This window comes from Schistocerca nitens, chromosome 8, assembly GCF_023898315.1.
Source record: "Schistocerca nitens isolate TAMUIC-IGC-003100 chromosome 8, iqSchNite1.1, whole genome shotgun sequence".
Classification (NCBI taxonomy): Eukaryota; Metazoa; Arthropoda; class Insecta; order Orthoptera; family Acrididae; genus Schistocerca; species Schistocerca nitens.
In genome coordinates, this window is record NC_064621.1 from 261,613,879 (window position 1) to 261,632,414 (window position 18,536).

Consider the following 18,536-nt stretch of genomic DNA (forward strand, 5'->3'; position numbering starts at 1 on the left):
CCATGCGCCTAGCTCCAACTACCATTCCGCGTCCAAAGTGTGTTAATTTCCGTTGTGCGGCCATAATCTCTACGGCAACCTTTTCACATTAATCACCTGAGTACAATTGACTATACACTGTCCTTTTATACTTTGTTTACGCGATACCACCGCCACCTGTATATGTGCATATCGTTATCCCACGACTTTTGTCACCGTAGAGTAATTTGTTGGAACTTATCGTCAAGAGTACGAGGATTCTGGTCGTATATGTGTGTTATCGCGCGACACTACGGAAGTTCCGAGGTGTGGACGAAGGGAACGTTTCAGTATTTGTAATTGCGGAACACTCCTCTCACCTGCACCTCGGAAGTTCCTTAGCGAAGCTGGACAAGAAGCGGTGGCCAGGAATCGCCAGATCTTAGCGGCGTGCCAAGAGCTAGATAAATTACATGACAATCCTCAGCGGACTTAGTCGCAAGCGTGTCGTTGTGCGTCCCATTCTTGAGTACTGCTGGAGTGTCTGTGATCCTCAGCATGTCTGATTAGTGGAAGACATAGAAGCAGTTCAGAGCTGTGCTGCCAGAATTGTTAACGGTAGGTTCGATGGACACGCGTGTGTTACAGAAATACTGCTTGAACTCAAACGGAAATCCCTGAACGGAAGAAGACGTTCTTTTCCCGGAACACCACTGAGGAAGTTTAGAGACACATTGCAGAATGATTCTACTGCCACAAAAGTAGTACATATCGCGTAAGAACCACGAAGACAAGACAAGAGAAATTAGAAGCATATAGATAGTCGTTTTTCCCTCGTGCCAAATCTGCGTGAAACAGGAAAGGGAATCACCAGTAGTGGAACAAGGTATCCTGCTTCATGCACCGTATGGTTACTTTAGGAATATATATTGTGAGGGGTCCACTTGTACGTGGATCCCGATTTTGTAATATAATACATGAAAAAAAAACAATCGTCATATGTAGAAGAGATTGTATTTTTGACACTACTGAACCAAAGATGTTGCCTGAGTGGCAGAATCGATTGTAACTAGGGGCGTGTGGAGCGCAGTAGCAGTTGCCGTTGCATTCTGTTATAGTTAGAGTGTAAGACTTAAAGCTTATTCTGTGAGAATTTAGTTGTTGGTCTATGGACGGAGCATAATACAATTTTTACAAAATGAAGTGATGAGTGATGTTTGTGCTCACACAGAGCCAATAAATATTAGGTAGTAGTTATTTCTATAAAAGTGTAATGTGTCTTATTAATCTGTGAGGCTGTAAAATTATCAGGAATTGAAGTGATACTGATCGTTAACAAATACTCAGCATTTACAATGGCAATTATAGAAGAGTAATGAACTGATACTGTAGTTCAAAGGTGAAGCAACTGGAACAAATTTGTAAGACAACGAAATTTTGTATATTTAGTTTTAAGTATGCAGCATCGCAATGAGAATTTCTATAATTTTTACAGTGCTGACCCTTGAATGTAGGAACCAAGTATTTTGCATCAGGTTTAATGTTTAGGTTGATAAGTTATACCCGACTTGTAATATTCTGTGTGTTTTGTAATCCTGCTACAGAGAAGTCAAATTCTCGAACCTATTTTGTCAAACGATGTCAGACTTTTGTCATGTAACAATCCAAGTGTTTTTATCTGAGATAGTAAGTGAGAATTGTAGAACGGTTGAGAAGTTCATTGATATTGAAGTTAATGAAAAAGTTTCATTTCAGATTTTGTGAAGGAGAAACTTTATTTTGAATACAATTTTCAAACTGCATTCGGTCTTAGGATATCCTCTTATAGGTACCTCATCCTCCTCCATGTCGTGTTTATTCAAATCCAATGAATATTTTTAAAAGAAATGATTTTTCAATCGGAATCAAAAAAAATTTAATGTGCCAGAATCAGAAAAATGATAATGTTTGTCACAGTTTCAATGCGGGCGGTATGGCACAGCACTGAGCCAATATCGAGTGTTTTCGTTGAATATTTGCAAGATTATTCATTTATCAGCCAATCTACTGATGTTATTTGCATAGAGTTAAAAAAAATCGTTCAAATGGCTCTAAGCACTATGGGACTTAACATCTGAGGTCATCAGTCCCCTAGACTTAGAACTACTTAAGGCGTGTTCCATGCGGAAGGCAGAATTACTACCTGCCTTCCGCATGGAACACGCCTATCTCACCGCTGACTACTAGTGTTAGACACATACGGTTACTGTCAACAAGTATGGGCCCGAAGATGATGTTGTAACAACATCGAAACTAGTTGCCAATAAAACCAACACCTTAATACAGCTGGAGGAATTTCGTCATTTTTTAACATATACAAAGTTTTACGCCTCGCCTGAGCCCGTCAACACCGACGTTGGACTGTTGTTGACTCGAAACGTGTTGCCTGATCGGACGAATCTCGTTTCAAATTGTATCGTGAGGATGGACACGTACGGGTATGGAGACAACTCCATGAATCCAAGGAGCCTGCACGCCAGCAGGGAACTGTTCAAGCTGGTGGAGGCTCTATAATGGTGTGGGGCGTGTGCAATTGCAGTGATCTGAAACCCCTGATACGTCTAGATACGACTCTGACAGGTGACACGTATATAAGCTTCCTGTCCGATCACCTGCATACATTCATGTCCATTGAGCATTCCGACAGACTTCGGCAATTCCAGAAGGACGTCCAGAATCGCTACACAGAGGCTCCAGGGACACTCTTCTCAGTTTAACCACTTCCACTGGCCACCAAACTCCCCAGACACTAACATTATTGACTATATCTAGAATATCTTGCAACGTGCTATTCAGGAGAGATCTCCACCCCCTCGTACTCTTACGCATTTATGGACAGTCCTGCACGATTCATGGTGTCAATTCCCTCCCGCACTACTTGAGGCCATGCCACGTAGTGTTGCGTCACTTCTGCGTGCTCGCGGGGGTCCTACAAGATATTAGGCAGGTGTACCAGTTTCCTTGGCTCTTCATTGTAAAACCGGTGACTTACATTAACGTTTTATTCCAAAATGCAAACTGAAAAAGCTTCAAAGTAGTTTTATGCCTAATTTACACAAAAAGAATTTGAAATTCCATTTTGAACTCTCAAGACAGTTTTGAAATCTCGCGAAGTTTTACTTTAGTTTTCTCAAAACTTCAAGATGTGTACTTACATCCCTTTGCTTCTGACTCCCATTAGTTAGTTTCAAACCCGACAGGAATCGCTGTTGTCAGTATTTGCGGGACCATCTGAAAGAGTGTCCAAGCGAACACTGCGAATTGAGCTGCATTAAACTGTCATTTAGAGTCGGGCACCTAGCGAACATCGATTGCTGTCAACGGAACATAACGATACCGATGTTTCGGGAGAACTGTAACTGCCTTCCTCAGACTAAAGAATAATTAGCTGGCGTGTGGTTTCATGAATATGTCCCTGTTCTGATGGTGTCACTAGACTACCTATGTCACTTTTATTAAATTTCAGAGGCCCTGAATAACATAAGGCGAATCGGAAAGGATATGAAGGTGACGATTTGTGGGTTGTGCAGCTTACTAGCAATTCGTAACTTGCTACGAAGCAGCAATAGGTCTCTAGGGGCCGTGTTTTCCTGCTGTTAGTAGCGGAAACACTACGCCAGATGTGAACGCGCTGTTATTTTATCCCAGGGCTTAAAAACTCGCCAATTTTGAACGTGAGCACTCGTACCTGCACAGACTTCTGTTCGCGAGTAGAGCAATTGCGACGTGTTGGAGAGTGAGGGGAAATGCACGCGCACCGTGAGGTCGAAATAATAGAGGAGAAGCGCCAGCTGCAAAACAGGGGATGGTGGCGGTGCTGCCTAGGTAGCAATGGTTACTCGGCGTCGTGTAACACTGGCAATGTCTTTGCAGTTCAATCAGCAGGAAGATGACTCTTCAGTTTCACAATCTGCTGTTATCAAAGATGACAGTCAATGACGTGTCGCATACATGATATGGCGGATGATCTTCACAATCAGTTTGTAAATCTTTGTAAAGAGTTTGTTACGGCACAGCTAGCCATTTTTGTGACACGTGTAAACAGTAAACTTGATTTTGAGAAGAGCACCTCGACTTGTTAGTAGGAACGAACATCATTCTTAGCAGCCGTTACATGACTGTTTTTCTCAAACTGTCCTGTAATTGATATACTTACAGCGTACGTACATGTATAATTTGACGTGGGTACCTACATCAGAATATTGTATGATCTGAAGACGGCAGTAATAATGAAGTGTAAACGTTTCTGTAATCAAGACGGATCTTCGAAATAAAGCGCCACGGACTCATTTTCAGAACTTATGTTTTCTTTTGATAATTCATATAAAACTCGAATAAAAAGACAAATCAAATCGGAATTAATTAATCCCGAACGACAAATGAAATAAGTACCACTGATTTCCAGTACTTAACTATATAGCTTACAATTTCCTGTCATGAACTGCATGCACACGTAAATACGATCATCTATGTAAGCCTCTTGCACTAGGCTTTAGGTGAGGCAACGCGCCCTGGATCATAAACTGCCAGCGAAGACAGCTGTATCAGAATTCTTGGAAGGTCCACTGGGTGTCTCGCACAGGTGCGAGAGACCTCCACAGGCGCCTGCCGCTGTGGCCGAGCGGTTCTAGGCCCTTCAGTCCGGAACTGCGCTGCTGCTACGGTCGCAGGTTCGAATCCTGCCTCGGGCATTGATGTCTGTGATGTCCTTAGGTTAGGTTTAAGTAGTTCAAAGTCTAGGGGACTGTTGACCTCAGATGTTAAGTCCCATAGTGCTTAGAGTCATTTGAACCTCCACAGGTGGTCCGACTAGGCAGTGCTTCGAGGAAAGCTAATTTGGCGCTGACGCACTAAAAGTAACGTCACGCATTGTCTCTCTAGGTTGTGCGGGGTTAACGGAGACTGTCTGTAGCAAGTTACGTGTGGTCTGGGGACGCGTGCTGGTTTGGAAGAGCCGCCAAAGAGCTCCTATTGTGGACAGAACTGCAGGAAGTAAGAATTAGTCGAAATACACCCACCTTTAAGATAACATCTTGAAAAGTGGAATGGGAACAGAAAAGTTCAACAACCGTGCACAGGACCCACAAGACAAATTTGTTAATGAAGTGTAAAGAGAATAGCTAACGTTGGTTAACCTAAGCAATTTCCAAGTGTGAGTAACAACCACGGCTGGGTTTCAAGAGGTCCGCCCTTCTTGCCAAACAGGCGATCATAGACACACACACACACACACACACACACACACACATACACATACAGAGAGAGAGAGCAGGACACAGTTTTGGAGCGTCAAGTATAACGAATTTCGTAACTAATTAACTACCTGAAATGTGGGTAAAGATGTGAATCTCGCATCTTCGAAGACAGCTTCTTACTGGTGAGCTCTAGGAATATATATCGTACAGCCAATCAAAATTACGTGTCGCCGGAAATCTCAGAGAAACGAGTCTTCCTTGCCGGAAGTGCACTTCAGAAAGTTACTTCTACAGCATTCAGAGAACCAGACGCCTACCTGGGGCAGACTTGGCAGCCAGAGGCTGTCGTCTGATGGAGCTAAATTTAGACGCGAGTTGTTGGTGGTTGGTGTAGAGACAATGATTCATTCACACTTTATTCACTACTTGCAGATTAGGACTGTGGTGAGACCCAGTCACAACCGGACTGCGAACTGTTGGGATAGTCGAACCATTTTTACGATGTTCGGTAATTTAAGTCTTCACGTTAGAAGTACAACGTGCTTTCAGATCTGGTAACAGATGCAACGGCATACCCGTCTGTAGTATTTCCTATCTCTTTGCACTAACCTTTAGCGATTATGGTACGACTTACATGGATGTGTAAATGTTTATCCATATACCCGTTCACTTGAATCATATCCCTGACCCATGTTCCGGTTTGCCACGGTCTTTAGCTTAATATTGTCAATGACTATCAAACCATATTTTATACATTTTCGTGTAATGTACTGAGTTAACTAATATCATTGTCTAATTTCATAGACAATAAATTCCTTGATCATTGTTTTGGTTGGTAAGTGATTTAGTTATATCAGATATACAGGGCCATAATTATATATCTAATTAAAGATTCACATTTTTAAACCTTCACCACCAACAATTCTACAGCCGAAAGCTTAGAATTTGGTGACTCCCCTTAGGATACGTTAACTGTGAACGCTTCATGCCACAGTTCCAAGTTTGATTTAATTTTTGAGGAATGATTTCCCTTTGCCATTTCAATAATCGTTAAATGAACGAAAATAAATTATTTTAAGTTGCTGGTGCGTAACCATTTCATGCACATTTTTCAGTAAGGTGAGACTGGTATAAGTGTATAGTTGTCCAGTTGAAGATCATGATTGAAGTTTTGGAGGGGTTTTGCTTGCTTCTTGCATGCTTTGTGTGTTTTGTTTTAGGAGGACACTGAATTATTCAAATCAAAGGGCTCCAAGCACTATGGGACTTAACATCTGAGGTCATTAATCGCCTAGACTTTGAACTACTTAAACCTAACTAACCTAAGGACTCACACACATCCATGCCCAAGGCAGGATTCGAACCTGCAACCGTAGCAGCAGCGCGGTTCCAGACTGAAGAGCCTAGAACCGCTCGGCCACAGCGGCCGGCCACTGAATTGTAGTCTGTATGTGGTATTTCAGCAGTTTATTGTAGGTTCGCTGGTTTTCACTCAAACGTTGGGAGTGTTGAAGTGTAGAGTTACTGTTTGGCCTTGTCGAAATTTAGAAGTACATGAGCTACAAGTTGATCAAGAACAAGCGAGGCAGAGAGAGAACTTTCAATTAATTCAGAAATGGTAGTGAGTGGTTCAGACATGGACGATCAATAGGACAACATTCAGAATGTAAACGTTAGTGAGCCATGGGGTGAAGAAGCGTAAAATAAAACGAGAGGAGGGGGGAGGGGGGGACAAGCAGTCAAGCACAGGTTAATGATGAAATGTCAAGAAAAGACGATAGAGAAATTTCACACGTAGCAGGGCCTTCCGAAATAACATGGCTTCAAAGCGTAGTACGGAGCGATGCCACTCGTAAGCCCATATCACAACAAACTGCAGCGTTAGACCTGCAGACTTTTCTCATTCAACAGTTCAAGAAAAATGAGTGCAATTAACGAAAAGCGAACGTTTACTCAAGAAGAATGAAGAGATATTAAAGGAAAGCAAAGAGAAAAACGATGCGAGGTTCAAGAAAATGGGCAAATGATTTGAGAAAGCGAAAATTTATTTAAGAAAGGTGAGGAAAAAAAGGGACGCACAATTTGAAGGAAATAGGATGCAATTTTAAAATCTAAATGTAAAGATTAAAGAACAAGTTGGGGCCATGAACATGAAACTTGAGAACTCATGAAGAAATGCGAAGAGCAAATTAAAGTTCCAAGATGCTACTCCAGGCGGGTGTAAAGTGAATGTGCGCAACGGAAAATAATAAACGCTAAAATGAATGACTACCCCCTGAATCAGATCTTAGGATCTCTTAATTCTATAAATTACAATCTAAACATAAATGAATGATGAAGGCACTAATCCTACAAAATAATAAACGTTGTTCCTGTTTATATATTTATTGTATATTAAAAAATCCTTTGTGGTCTAGCGGTTCAGGCGCTCAGTCCGGAACCGCGCGACTACTACGGTCGCAGGTTCGAATCCTGCCTCGAGCATGGATGTGTGTGATGTCCTTAGGTTAGTTAGGTTTAAGTAGTTCTAAGTTCTAGGGGACTAATGACCACAGATGTTAAGTCCCATAGTGCTCAGAGCCATTTGAACCATTTTGAAAAAATCCTTTATATTACAAAATTTACATTTCCTAAGTAAAATTACTAACCAATTGCCCAACTCTGCCCTTATTATGACTGCACGGTCTAATATTAACAACTCGAAATGACTGACGTCGTCTATGAACCAAACACTAGAAGACACTACTTTCAAAGATGATCTACGGTGGTGTGGAACCTCAGTGCAAATAAACTAACGTGATTACAGCTGTTTAGCTTTTACAGCTCTAATACGTGGAAGAAATTTGGGATATCACCGTATGTACTGCGTCCGGTGCGTCGAAGTGATGGTTCTCGAACTCGTCTGCGACGATGGAAGAACTCCAACCACAAATAAAGATTAATTTTGTATGTGATTGCAGGACAATGTAAGATGTACGAAGAATTCAAACGTGCTTCCCCTAATGAGCACTGGTCGAAGGCAAGACAAGATTGAAACTTAGGAAGTGGGGACGAGGGGTACACGCAGGATGGAAGGTCAAGGTCTTTGTTATGTCACTCCTTAAACAACTACCAAACTCATTGTTTATTCAAAACAGGTAAGAGATAATCAAAGTGGGCAGCTTTTATAAATAATTACAGGTATCTTGCTTCTCCACCAAGACTGCAGATTAACAATTACCAACAGACTCAAAGAGATGACCCACAGAGATTTCAAATAAATTACAATCTGAAGCTGATTTAAAGAAATGGCACAATTTTTTTCTTTAAAAAAAAATAATTTACAATATGAAGCTGGTTTACGAAAAGCGTCAGTTCGTTTAGAACCCCCAAAAACCTAATGAGCACAACACGTGACTAGAATTACAATTCATCCTCAATAAATTTAAAACATTTTTTTAAAAAAAGAAAACATTATATGAAATAGGTTACGTTTATCAAACGGACAGTGACCCCAGGCTGCCCTGTGCAAAGGTGACCTAACTTAAATGCCGGAAGCAGCAGACCAGCCGTCCAAACAACACCTAAACGCCAGGCCCCAAGCCGGCCGCGGTGGTCTAGCGGTTCTAGGCGCGCAGTCCGGAACCGTACGACTGCTACGGTCGCAGGTTCGAATCCTGCCTCGGGCATGGATGTGTGTGATGTCCTTAGGTTAGTTAGGTTTAAGTAGTTCTAAGTTCTAGGGGACTGATGACCAAAGATGTTAAGTCCCATAGTGCTCAGAACCATTTGAACCATTTTTTTGAGCCAGGCCCCAACCGGGAGTCACTTCCCACTAGACGGCACGTCACAGCTTCTGTGCACCGAAGCGGGACGTCGTGCCGCACCCACGCACCCCAACTCGCAGAAAGTGGAACACAAACAGACCGCAGAAGACACAGCAAACACCAACCAAACATCAATCAGTATACATTAAGAAATTGGTAATAAAATACACAAACCAATTACTGTTGAGTGAGTGCATTCAATAACTGCACGCATATAAGGAAGTACATACAAATGACTAGCTCTACAAGTACAAATTTAACTAATAAGAGAATAACTGGTTGCAATTTTTTTACAGCAATGTACCAGGGACGTCGCTTAATGACAATAACCCAAAATCACGCGTACGCCTTCGTGTTAATCTGCTTCCTAATAGTAATCCAGCCAGCGGATTTGAAAGGGAGTAGTAAGTGCTGGTCTCCATAATAAGTTCATGTATACCAAGAAGTACATGTAAATGACCAGCTTTACCAAATACAAGTTTTAGTAATAACAGAATAACTGGTTGCAATTTTTTTACAGCAATATACCAAGGACGTCGCTTGGTGGCAATAACCCTAAATCACACGCACACCTTCGCGCAAATCTGTCTTTTAATAGTCATCCAACCAGCGGATCTTAAAGCAAATAGTAACTGCTGGTCTGCATACAGTCATACAAACACTGCCGGTTGCTCTTACTTCGACAACACGTACATTAGAATCAACAGACCGACAAATACACTCGCTGCAACGCAAATCGTTTGACGAAACGAAGGCACCGAAACAACACACGTACGACGGAGAGCGTTGTTCGAGATGGTCTCCAGGGATGGGTCTCTCCGAGATAACGGGCCCCAAAGCAAAGCGACGAGCAGCGCCCGAAGTTGACATCAAACAGGTCCATCATAAACGCGCGACCGTCTTGCAAGGTAGACCGGCGGCGCCACCGCCGGCCGAGCCCGCGTGTTTGCTCCGTCGTCCCCTCAAGCACGTCCTAGCGCCTCGTAGCGAGTCAGACGACCAACTCGCCCACCGGAAATACCCACCAGCAGATCACAACAGGGGCAAAGACCGTAGTACAGCCGGGTACGTGCCAAAGAGCAGGTGTGCCAGAAAAGGCGCACCACGGCTCAAAGATCACGTAAAACTGGGGCAACATGCGAAGAAAGATTGTCCAGATACAAGGTGGCAGGACCCCACTCTTCAAGGAGATGGTCGACAGGAATCAGTTCCTTGACGTAACTTGCGAGCCAGCAGAACACAAATGAATTTGTTTGACGAAACTTCTGTACGAAATCCAGAGGGAAATTATAATCGCCGGTAGGATCACGCGCAACGTATGTGGATTCCAGCGTTTATTGCAAAAATTAGGTAACAGTCGAATTATGGAGGTGATGGAAACCGCGCACTTTATTCAGATGCACTTCCCATCTGAAACTCAGCGAAGGAATAAACAAAACTGGAGAGTGAGATACCCGCCATGAAGAAATGGAAAATGGACTGGGTTGGCGAAATGAAAACAGACGATGGGGATCGGAGTATGCTTGATTCGTTATCGAAAGTCTTCTTTTAATTTTCATCGGACGTCTGTTATATGCAGTCGAAGTAGCAGAATTCATGCACTTGCGTTATAGTTGTGTTTTCTGTCCTCGTAATTGTTGCCTCTTACATGTCCATTTCATTCATAATCGTTGTTTTGGTTTTATTTGACTAGATACCTGGCTTTTGGTTGGCACTCGAAATTTTATACTCCACAAAAGAATGAAATAGCTATGGTGCACTCAGATGGATGGCCATATTTTTTCATGGTGTTTCGTAACTCTAGAAATTGTAAGCTATGCTATGATACAATGCTTTTTAGGGTTCGGTGAGACTAGTTTTGTAACAACGTGTAAGAAGAGAAACCCGATGCTGAGGGCGCAGCACGTTTTCGTCTACGTAGAGCGATGTTTACGTGGCAATGAAAAAGAGGCAACAGCGCGATAATATCCTGGGTCTGTACATATATGAAGGAAAAACGTCAAACGAGCATGAAAAACTTCAGTTAAAAATTCTCGATTGAGAAGCCGTGGTCGATATATAAAGCTGTTCCCTGATAATTTCATCTACGACTGCGGGAGACTTCTTCAGAGGTAAGACGACAACTGCAGTATAAACTGAAGGAAAAACTTACCATGAAATCTAACATTTTACTATCACAAAAAGCTTCATATTTATAACTACAGAGCAATATACGCGCCTCTATAGTTTACTAGCGGATTCCAAATATCTGTTTTCGCCGTCTTGAGCTGTGCGCCGAATGTTGTTGTCGATGATATTTGGTTTGTGTGGTGCTCAAGTGGGCGATTATCAGCGCCCGTACAAATTCCCAGTTTTTCCACTGTCCAGTTTCCCGAATGATGATGAAATGACGAGAACAACACAAACACCCATTTCCCGGGCGGAGAAAATCCTCGACCCGCCTGGGAATCAAACCCGGGACCCCGTGATCCAGAAACAGCAACGCCAACCACTAGACCACGAGCTGCGGGCGCGAATGTCGTAGAGTTGTTGGTTATACGTATTACGAAGCGGCCCCGCTACAATCTTCATAATAATAGTTTTTAGTGGGGTGCAACTCGTAAATGAGCTATTCGAATAGACCCCTACTCAGGGTACAATTTTAATTAAGAAAATAACGGTTCAGATTTCTGTCAGTCGATTCTGGAAAAACGGTTCTTAAGGTTTCACGATTCACGCCCTATTAGAAGTGGCCTATGCGTCATGCAACACATCCAAAGTATAACAACTTACCAAGCAAGTATTTGAACGTTAAAATTTGAACAAGATGTGAACAGTAATATTCAGTTAAATATTTTTCAGGGAGTCTCTAGCCGCATACGCTCATTCGATTTATCGATCTAGAAAAAGAGTTCGGCAATGTGACAATGGTGCAAGATGTTCGACATTGTGAGAAAGAAGGGGTAAGCCACAGGGAAATGGGTGATACGGGCTACAATACGTACAAGAACCAAGAGGGAATAATGACACTGGAAGGCTAAGAACGCATTGCTCGTATTAAAAAGGGTGTAAGACAGGGATACAGTCTTTCGCTACAGCTGTCTCATTTATTCATAGAAGAAGCGATGACGGGAATAAAAGTCCCTTTCAAGAGCAGGATTAATATTGGGGGTGAAACGATATCAGTCATGGGATTCGCTGATGACATTGCTGTACTCATTAAAAGTGAAGCAGAATCAAAGGATCTGTTGGATGGAATGAACAGACTAATGAGTGCAAAATAGGAACTGAGAGTAAATTGGAAAAAGACAGAAGTAATGAGACATAGCACAAATGAGAAGAAAAACTCAATACCAATATTGGTGGTCAAGTAGATGTATTTCAGGAATTCTGCTACCTTGGAAGCAAAATTACCCATGATGGACGAAGCAGAAAGAACATAAAAAAAACAGACTAGACGGGCAGAGAAGTCTACTGGTATCAAAATAGTACTTAATTTGATGAAGAAGTTTCTAAGAGCGTACAAAAAAATGGCTCTGAGCACTATGGGACTTAACATCTGAGGTCATCAGTCCCCTAGAACTTAGAACTACTTAAACCTAACTAACCTAAGGACATCACACACATCCATGCCCACGGCAGGATTCGAACCTGCGACTGTAGCGGTCGCGCGGTTCCAGACTGAAGAGCCTAGAACCGCTCGGCCACATCGGCTGGCTAAGAGTGTACATTTGGAGCACAGCATTGTATGGTAGTGTATTATGGACAGTGGGAAAACCGGAAGTAAAGAGAAGCGGGGAGTTTCAGATGTGCCATAGAAGAATACTGAAAATAAGTTGGACTGATAAGATAAGGAATGGGAAGGTTCTCTGCAGAAACGGTGAAGAAAGGAACATATGGAAAACACTGACAGGAAGGTGGAACGGGATGGTAGGATATGTGTTAAGGCATCAGGAATTAACCTCCATGGTAATAAATGGAACTGTAGAGGGTAGATTCTGTAAGGGAAGACAGAAATTGGAATATAATCATCAAATAATTAAGGACATAGGTTGCAAGTGCTACTCTGAGATGAAGAGGTTAGCACAGGAGAGGAATTCGTGGCAGGCCACATCAAACCAGTCAGAAGGCTGATGGCTCATTAAGAAAATTAATACAAAATTTCTCCTGGTAGAGACCGCACGTTCCCTGCCACCTCTGGCAGGTAGTCGAGCATGGATTGCAGAGTAATCTCATATATATATATATATATATATATATATATATATATATATATATATATATATATAACTCTTTCCTTTTAGTTCTGTAGTTTTATGTTTCCGTTCGTCGTATCCTTCCCTCAAGTATTCTTTGTTATTCAATTAGGCGCTCATTCGAGCCATTTTATAACTTCCGCCGTCTGCTTTTCATTTGTGCCAAAATAATTAAGGAAAGGCAGATCTAGTTTGTCTTCTCCCGGTAGCTAAGCAATTAGCGAACACAGAGAGAGACCCGCTCACGCTTTCGTGCAAAATTTATTAAAATAAACGGTGAGTCTGAAAACACAATGTTGTGGACTACATTATTCGTTAAATTACATCACAATTTCATATCGGTGTTCATTAATTATTCAAATAAAAATCTATTTGTAACATAACACGTTTTTAAATCGGACTAAAAAGTAAATGATTTCTGCTAGCCCCATACAGACCCTAATACCGTTCAGATTGTTCTGAAAATTTCCGATTTTTAGTAATTACGAAAGTACTTGTAAGATTTAAAACGAAAACTGTGTGGGTCATGCAATAGATAACCGTAAGGAGGTGAACCATTCGTTTATCAATTACGTATTTCATGCGCCTCACTTTTCCGTTTTGAATTTTACAAGTAGTTCCATAGTTATTACAATTTCACGATCATAAATATTGAAGACTATCCGTATGGGGTTATGAATCTGTATAGGCGAAAAGATATTACTTTATACTTTTCTCTCCAATAAACACATGCTGTATTAAAAACTGATTTCATTTAAATAATTACATTCTTTCTTGCAGCCTTGCGTACGTGAAATTTTCCAGTCAATTTCAAACATTTTGATGAGATTACATCAGCGAGATGTGGTAAATTTCAGGTTTATTTTATCTGCGTCGACCAATATGTTGCTTCCTGTTACATATTTCACGCGAAAATACATTGAAGATAAAAATTAAAGAGATTCGTGTTCATATAGGGGCTTACCAACAATCATTCTTCTTGCGAAATATTCGCGACTGGAACAGAAATAAAGGGCAATGACAGTGGTGCACAAAGTACCCTCCACCACAGACCATACAAGAAAGCTTGTTAACATAGGTATAATTCCGTGTCCAGTGTCATTATAAATAAAATACTTTGAACAATAGGCTGCATCACTGTAAAACATTAAAGCAACTGCTGGCGTTTCGACAGACTTGCTGGAATAGTCTTCAGGGCGGTAATTTAATGCGAGAATTATTTTAATCGAGAGTTAACATTGCTTTGTCAACCATTTCTGAGCCACGTTGAATGTTTCAAGTTTCTAGCTCTTGGTGAAGATTCTCTAAAATAAATTGCAAAATTTGTACCGTGCAGACTAACAGACAAAGAAAGCGACCTAAGAAAAACGTATTAACTTCTATAATCTTTCTATATGGGGAACTGCAGCTTAATCTGTAGATAGTTAAGAGATATTTTCAAAAATATTCTGTAAAATCTTCCAAAAAACTGAAGAATTCTATTGTAGCTGATAATCCTCATTTATCGTGGGATCAAGGTACAACAGGTATCACGATAACGAACCGCATTTTTTGATTAGGGTGAATTACAAAAAGCCATTAAGCCAATACGATCTCCCAACGTTCCGTAAGCTGCATATCCTGGCAACATGAAATGCAATGGATGTTGAAAGATCCATCAGTATTCTTAGATAATTATGGGTAATCAGTCGAAATTAGTAAATCTCTCAGCGATGATCCGTAATTATCTAAGATTATCCGTTGCATTTGATGTTGCCAGCATATGTGCCTTATAGAACGTCGGAAGATAGTATTGGATGCAATTCAGCCAGATAAGCCTGAAGATGCGATTCATAATACCGAAACCTGTTGTACCTTGATCCCACAATAAATAAGGATTAACAGCTGCAAGCAGACTCTACAATTTTTTAAAAGATTTTATCACAAATTTTTATATATCTTTTAATTATGTATTAACTCCTCGTGGTCGGAATTGACAGTCATGCAGAATTTTTGAAGGACATCACATTCGCTGTTGGCTGTAGAAATTGTTTATTTGACAATTGCAATTTCAGCGTTCTGGTATACATGTCATCGTCAGGCCTAAACCATTTTACTATACAAATAGTCTACAGTAACATCAAATGGCTCTGAGCACTATGCGAGTTAACTTCTGAGGTCATCAGTCGCCTATAACTTAGAACTAATTAAACCTAACTAACCTAAGGACATCACGCACATCGATGCCCGAGGCAGGATTCGAACCTGCGACCGTAGCGGTCGCTAGGCTCCAGACTGTAGCGCCTAGAACCGCAATGCCACTCCGGCCGGCCTACAGTAACATCAAACGAGCGCAAAGCTCCGTAAATCGTGAAGTAATTACTTAATTTACATCATTTCACGATGTGCAGAGCATCACACAGCTTTGATGCCACTGTATTTCTATAGTGAAATGACTTAGATTTGACGATGACGTGTGTACATGCAGGAGGATTCTAAAGTCCGATATGCGTTGAAGCAAAATCTTTTCAGTGCCACTTGATAATGGTACAAAGGCCGATAATGCAATAGTTAAATAAAAACTTGCTACAGTCAACAGCGAACACGACAGCCTTTAAATAATAAAAACGTGTTAAAGAGAAACAGAGAAGATGAGGATACGGAACAAAGAAAACGAAAGATTTCTTCCGCGGGCTCTGAAGCAGTAGCAACAGAAAAAGTCGTATGAGAGTGTCTGTAGACCGTAAATACTGTCCTGGACACAGTTCAACAACGTCGATCGTGAATCAAACAAAAAGGTGTAGTGCAGTACACAACACTTGCTACAAAGGCTAATATTGAATAGCACATGTGAGTGGTTCGTTTGTGTATGATTTGAAACAGACGTGTCAGCTGCAGATGCCGGACCATATAATTTTGACCCCAAGTCATGTTTGCAGCAGGGGCGTACGTGCCGAACTAGAATATTCTGTAGCGGCCGACGCTACTGTCCACGACCGCGTTAATCCTTTTAGCGACGAGTCTAAATACATGTTTCCAAATAAACCATTAGGGGCGGCGTACAAAGCGGACGGCGGCGTTACGTGGTTATTAGTGATTTCAATGCGCGCGCTGCGCTGGGAACGCCGAGGGGTTCCCGTGTCGGCCGGCTGCTCCAGTTTGAAAATAGTTGCCAGCGGGTGGGGTGGGGGACGAGAGACCGTATTTACCCAAACAGCGCTTTGTTTGCGCGCAACATGGCGCCGCGGGGCGTGGCGGTGGCAGAGCATTGGCCGGCCGGCGGGCCAATGGCGAGCGCGGAGCGGTGGGCGAGGGCGGCGAAGAGCGGCGCGCACGCGGCGCATCGGCAGTCAGAGCGCTCCGCCATGTGCAGCAACGAGCGGCCGAGCGTGGCCGCGGCGGGCCCGCCGGCGCCCGGCCCCGCGCCGCTGCCGTACCCGCTGGCGGTGCTCAAGTCGCTGCACGAGTCGGACCAGTACCGGCTGCAGCTGTACCAGTACGCGCGCGCCTTCCCGCCGCACTACCCGGCGCTGTGCTACCCGGCCGCGGCCGCCGCCGCCGCCTACGCGCCGCGCGTCGCCGCCTTCTCGCTGCTGCACGGCCAGCACCCGCGCGTGCTGCAGCCTGAGGAGCCCAAGCCGCAGCACAGCTACATCGGACTCATCGCCATGGCCATCCTCAGCTCGCCCGAGACCAAGCTGGTGCTGTCCGACATCTACCAGTACATCCTGGACCACTACCCGTACTTCAGGACGCGAGGGCCCGGCTGGCGCAACTCTATACGCCACAACCTGTCGCTCAACGACTGCTTCGTCAAGGCGGGCCGCAGCGCCAACGGCAAGGGCCACTACTGGGCGATACACCCGGCCAACGTGGAGGACTTCAAGAAGGGCGACTTCCGGAGGCGGAAAGCGCAGCGCAAGGTGCGCCGGCACATGGGGCTCGCGGTGGACGACGACGGGACCGAGTCGCCGAGCCCGCCGCCGCCCCCGCCCCCGCCCCCACCGCCACCGCCGGCAGCGGCGTCGCCCCCGCTGTGCTGGGCCGCCGCGGCGCCGCCCCCCGCCGGCGCCTTCCCGACGCTGCCGTCGCACACGACGCTGCAGCACCACGCGGCGCCGCACCAGCCGTGCAGCCGCAAGCGGCAGTTCGACGTGGCGTCGCTGCTCGCTCCCGACGACCCTCCGCGGACGACGACCGCCACCTCGTCATCGCCGGCGCCGCCCACCAAGCGCTGCACCTTCGCGGCGGAGGGCAGCGAAGACGACGACATCGACGTGGTGAGCAGTGACAGCGGCTGGGCGTCGTCCCCCCCGACCCCGGGGGCGGCGGCGCCCGCCTCCGGCGCGGCGGCGTTCCCCGGGCTGGAGCAGGCGCTGGTGTCGCGCTACTACGAGTCGCTGCAGCTGCACCAGCGCCGCCTGCACCACCTCGCCGCCACCGGCGCCGTCACCATCACTGAGATCTCCGACGCCTGAGCGCCCGGTAACCTCGCCTCTGGCTCCGCGGAGCGTTTTCTTGCCCGTCCCGGTTACCACTCCCCGTAACGCGCTCCCCTCAATAGACTAATCTTATTTATTTTGTTCATATCGGACACTATGCTAATCTTATGTCTATGCTAAGATGAAACGAGGCACCAACAGTCACGTACTTTTTCCCTGTTTGACCCTTCCCGACGTACGAACTCCTTGAAAAGTATGTCATTGCATAGTAGAGGCTCCGCGGAGCGTTTTCTTTCCCGTCCCGGTTACCACTCCCCATAACGCGCTCTCCCTCAATAGACTAATCTCATTTATTTTGTTCATATCGGAGACTATGCTAATCTTATACCTATACTAAGATGAAACGAGGCACCAACAGTCACGTACTTGTTCTCTGTTTGACCCTTTCCCGACGTAAGAACTCGAAAAGTACGTCATTGCCTACCACTCCTAGACATAAAAGCACTGCAATATCGCATTTATCCGCCGACACCGAGCAATCGACTTTCAATTAAAATGTCTCCCCTGTACGGGAATATGGCCTCCTTTACGGATCTGTAAGTTCAGGTTGAAGACACATGGTCGACGACATGTAGAAGTTTCGGTCTGGTTGTGAAGCGTGCTCGGATAGCCTAAGGCAATACGACTGCTCATGATAGCGGGAAAACTGGGTTCGAGTTTCGGTCCGGCACAAATTTTCATTTTGCCATCCCACTGTAGAGCCGACTGTTGTCCATATTCGCAACTGCGAATTCATCTCATGTATTCCTTCAAAAACTCTTAAAACTTGCGTCGTATGATGTCATGGTAACCGCACTTCAAATTTTTCCCCCTTTATTTGGG

The 18,536-nt window shown here is 44.1% G+C and overlaps 1 protein-coding gene across 1 annotated transcript; it reads left to right on the plus strand.

Moving 5' to 3' along the window:
• Window positions 1-16,577: 16,577 nt before the first annotated feature.
• On the plus strand, window positions 16,578-17,690 carry LOC126199512 (forkhead box protein C1). The gene is made up of 4 exons (XM_049936435.1): window positions 16,578-16,712; window positions 16,755-17,234; window positions 17,319-17,384; window positions 17,466-17,690. The coding sequence occupies exons 1-4, from the start codon at window positions 16,578-16,580 to the stop codon at window positions 17,688-17,690; spliced, it is 906 nt and encodes a 301-aa protein (XP_049792392.1).
• The last annotated feature ends 846 nt before the right edge of the window (window positions 17,691-18,536 follow it).

Bases quoted from the DNA above. Each gene is read 5' to 3' on its own strand.
- LOC126199512 (XM_049936435.1), top strand. From the start codon at position 16,578: ATGTGCAGCAACGAGCGGCCGAGCGTGGCCGCGGCGGGCCCGCCGGCG. The intron at 16,713-16,754 runs GCGCGCGCCTTC...CTGTGCTACCCG, and splicing joins GGCTGCAGCTGTACCAGTAC to GCCGCGGCCGCCGCCGCCGC. The intron at 17,385-17,465 runs CCCGACGACCCT...TTCGCGGCGGAG, and splicing joins ACGTGGCGTCGCTGCTCGCT to GGCAGCGAAGACGACGACAT.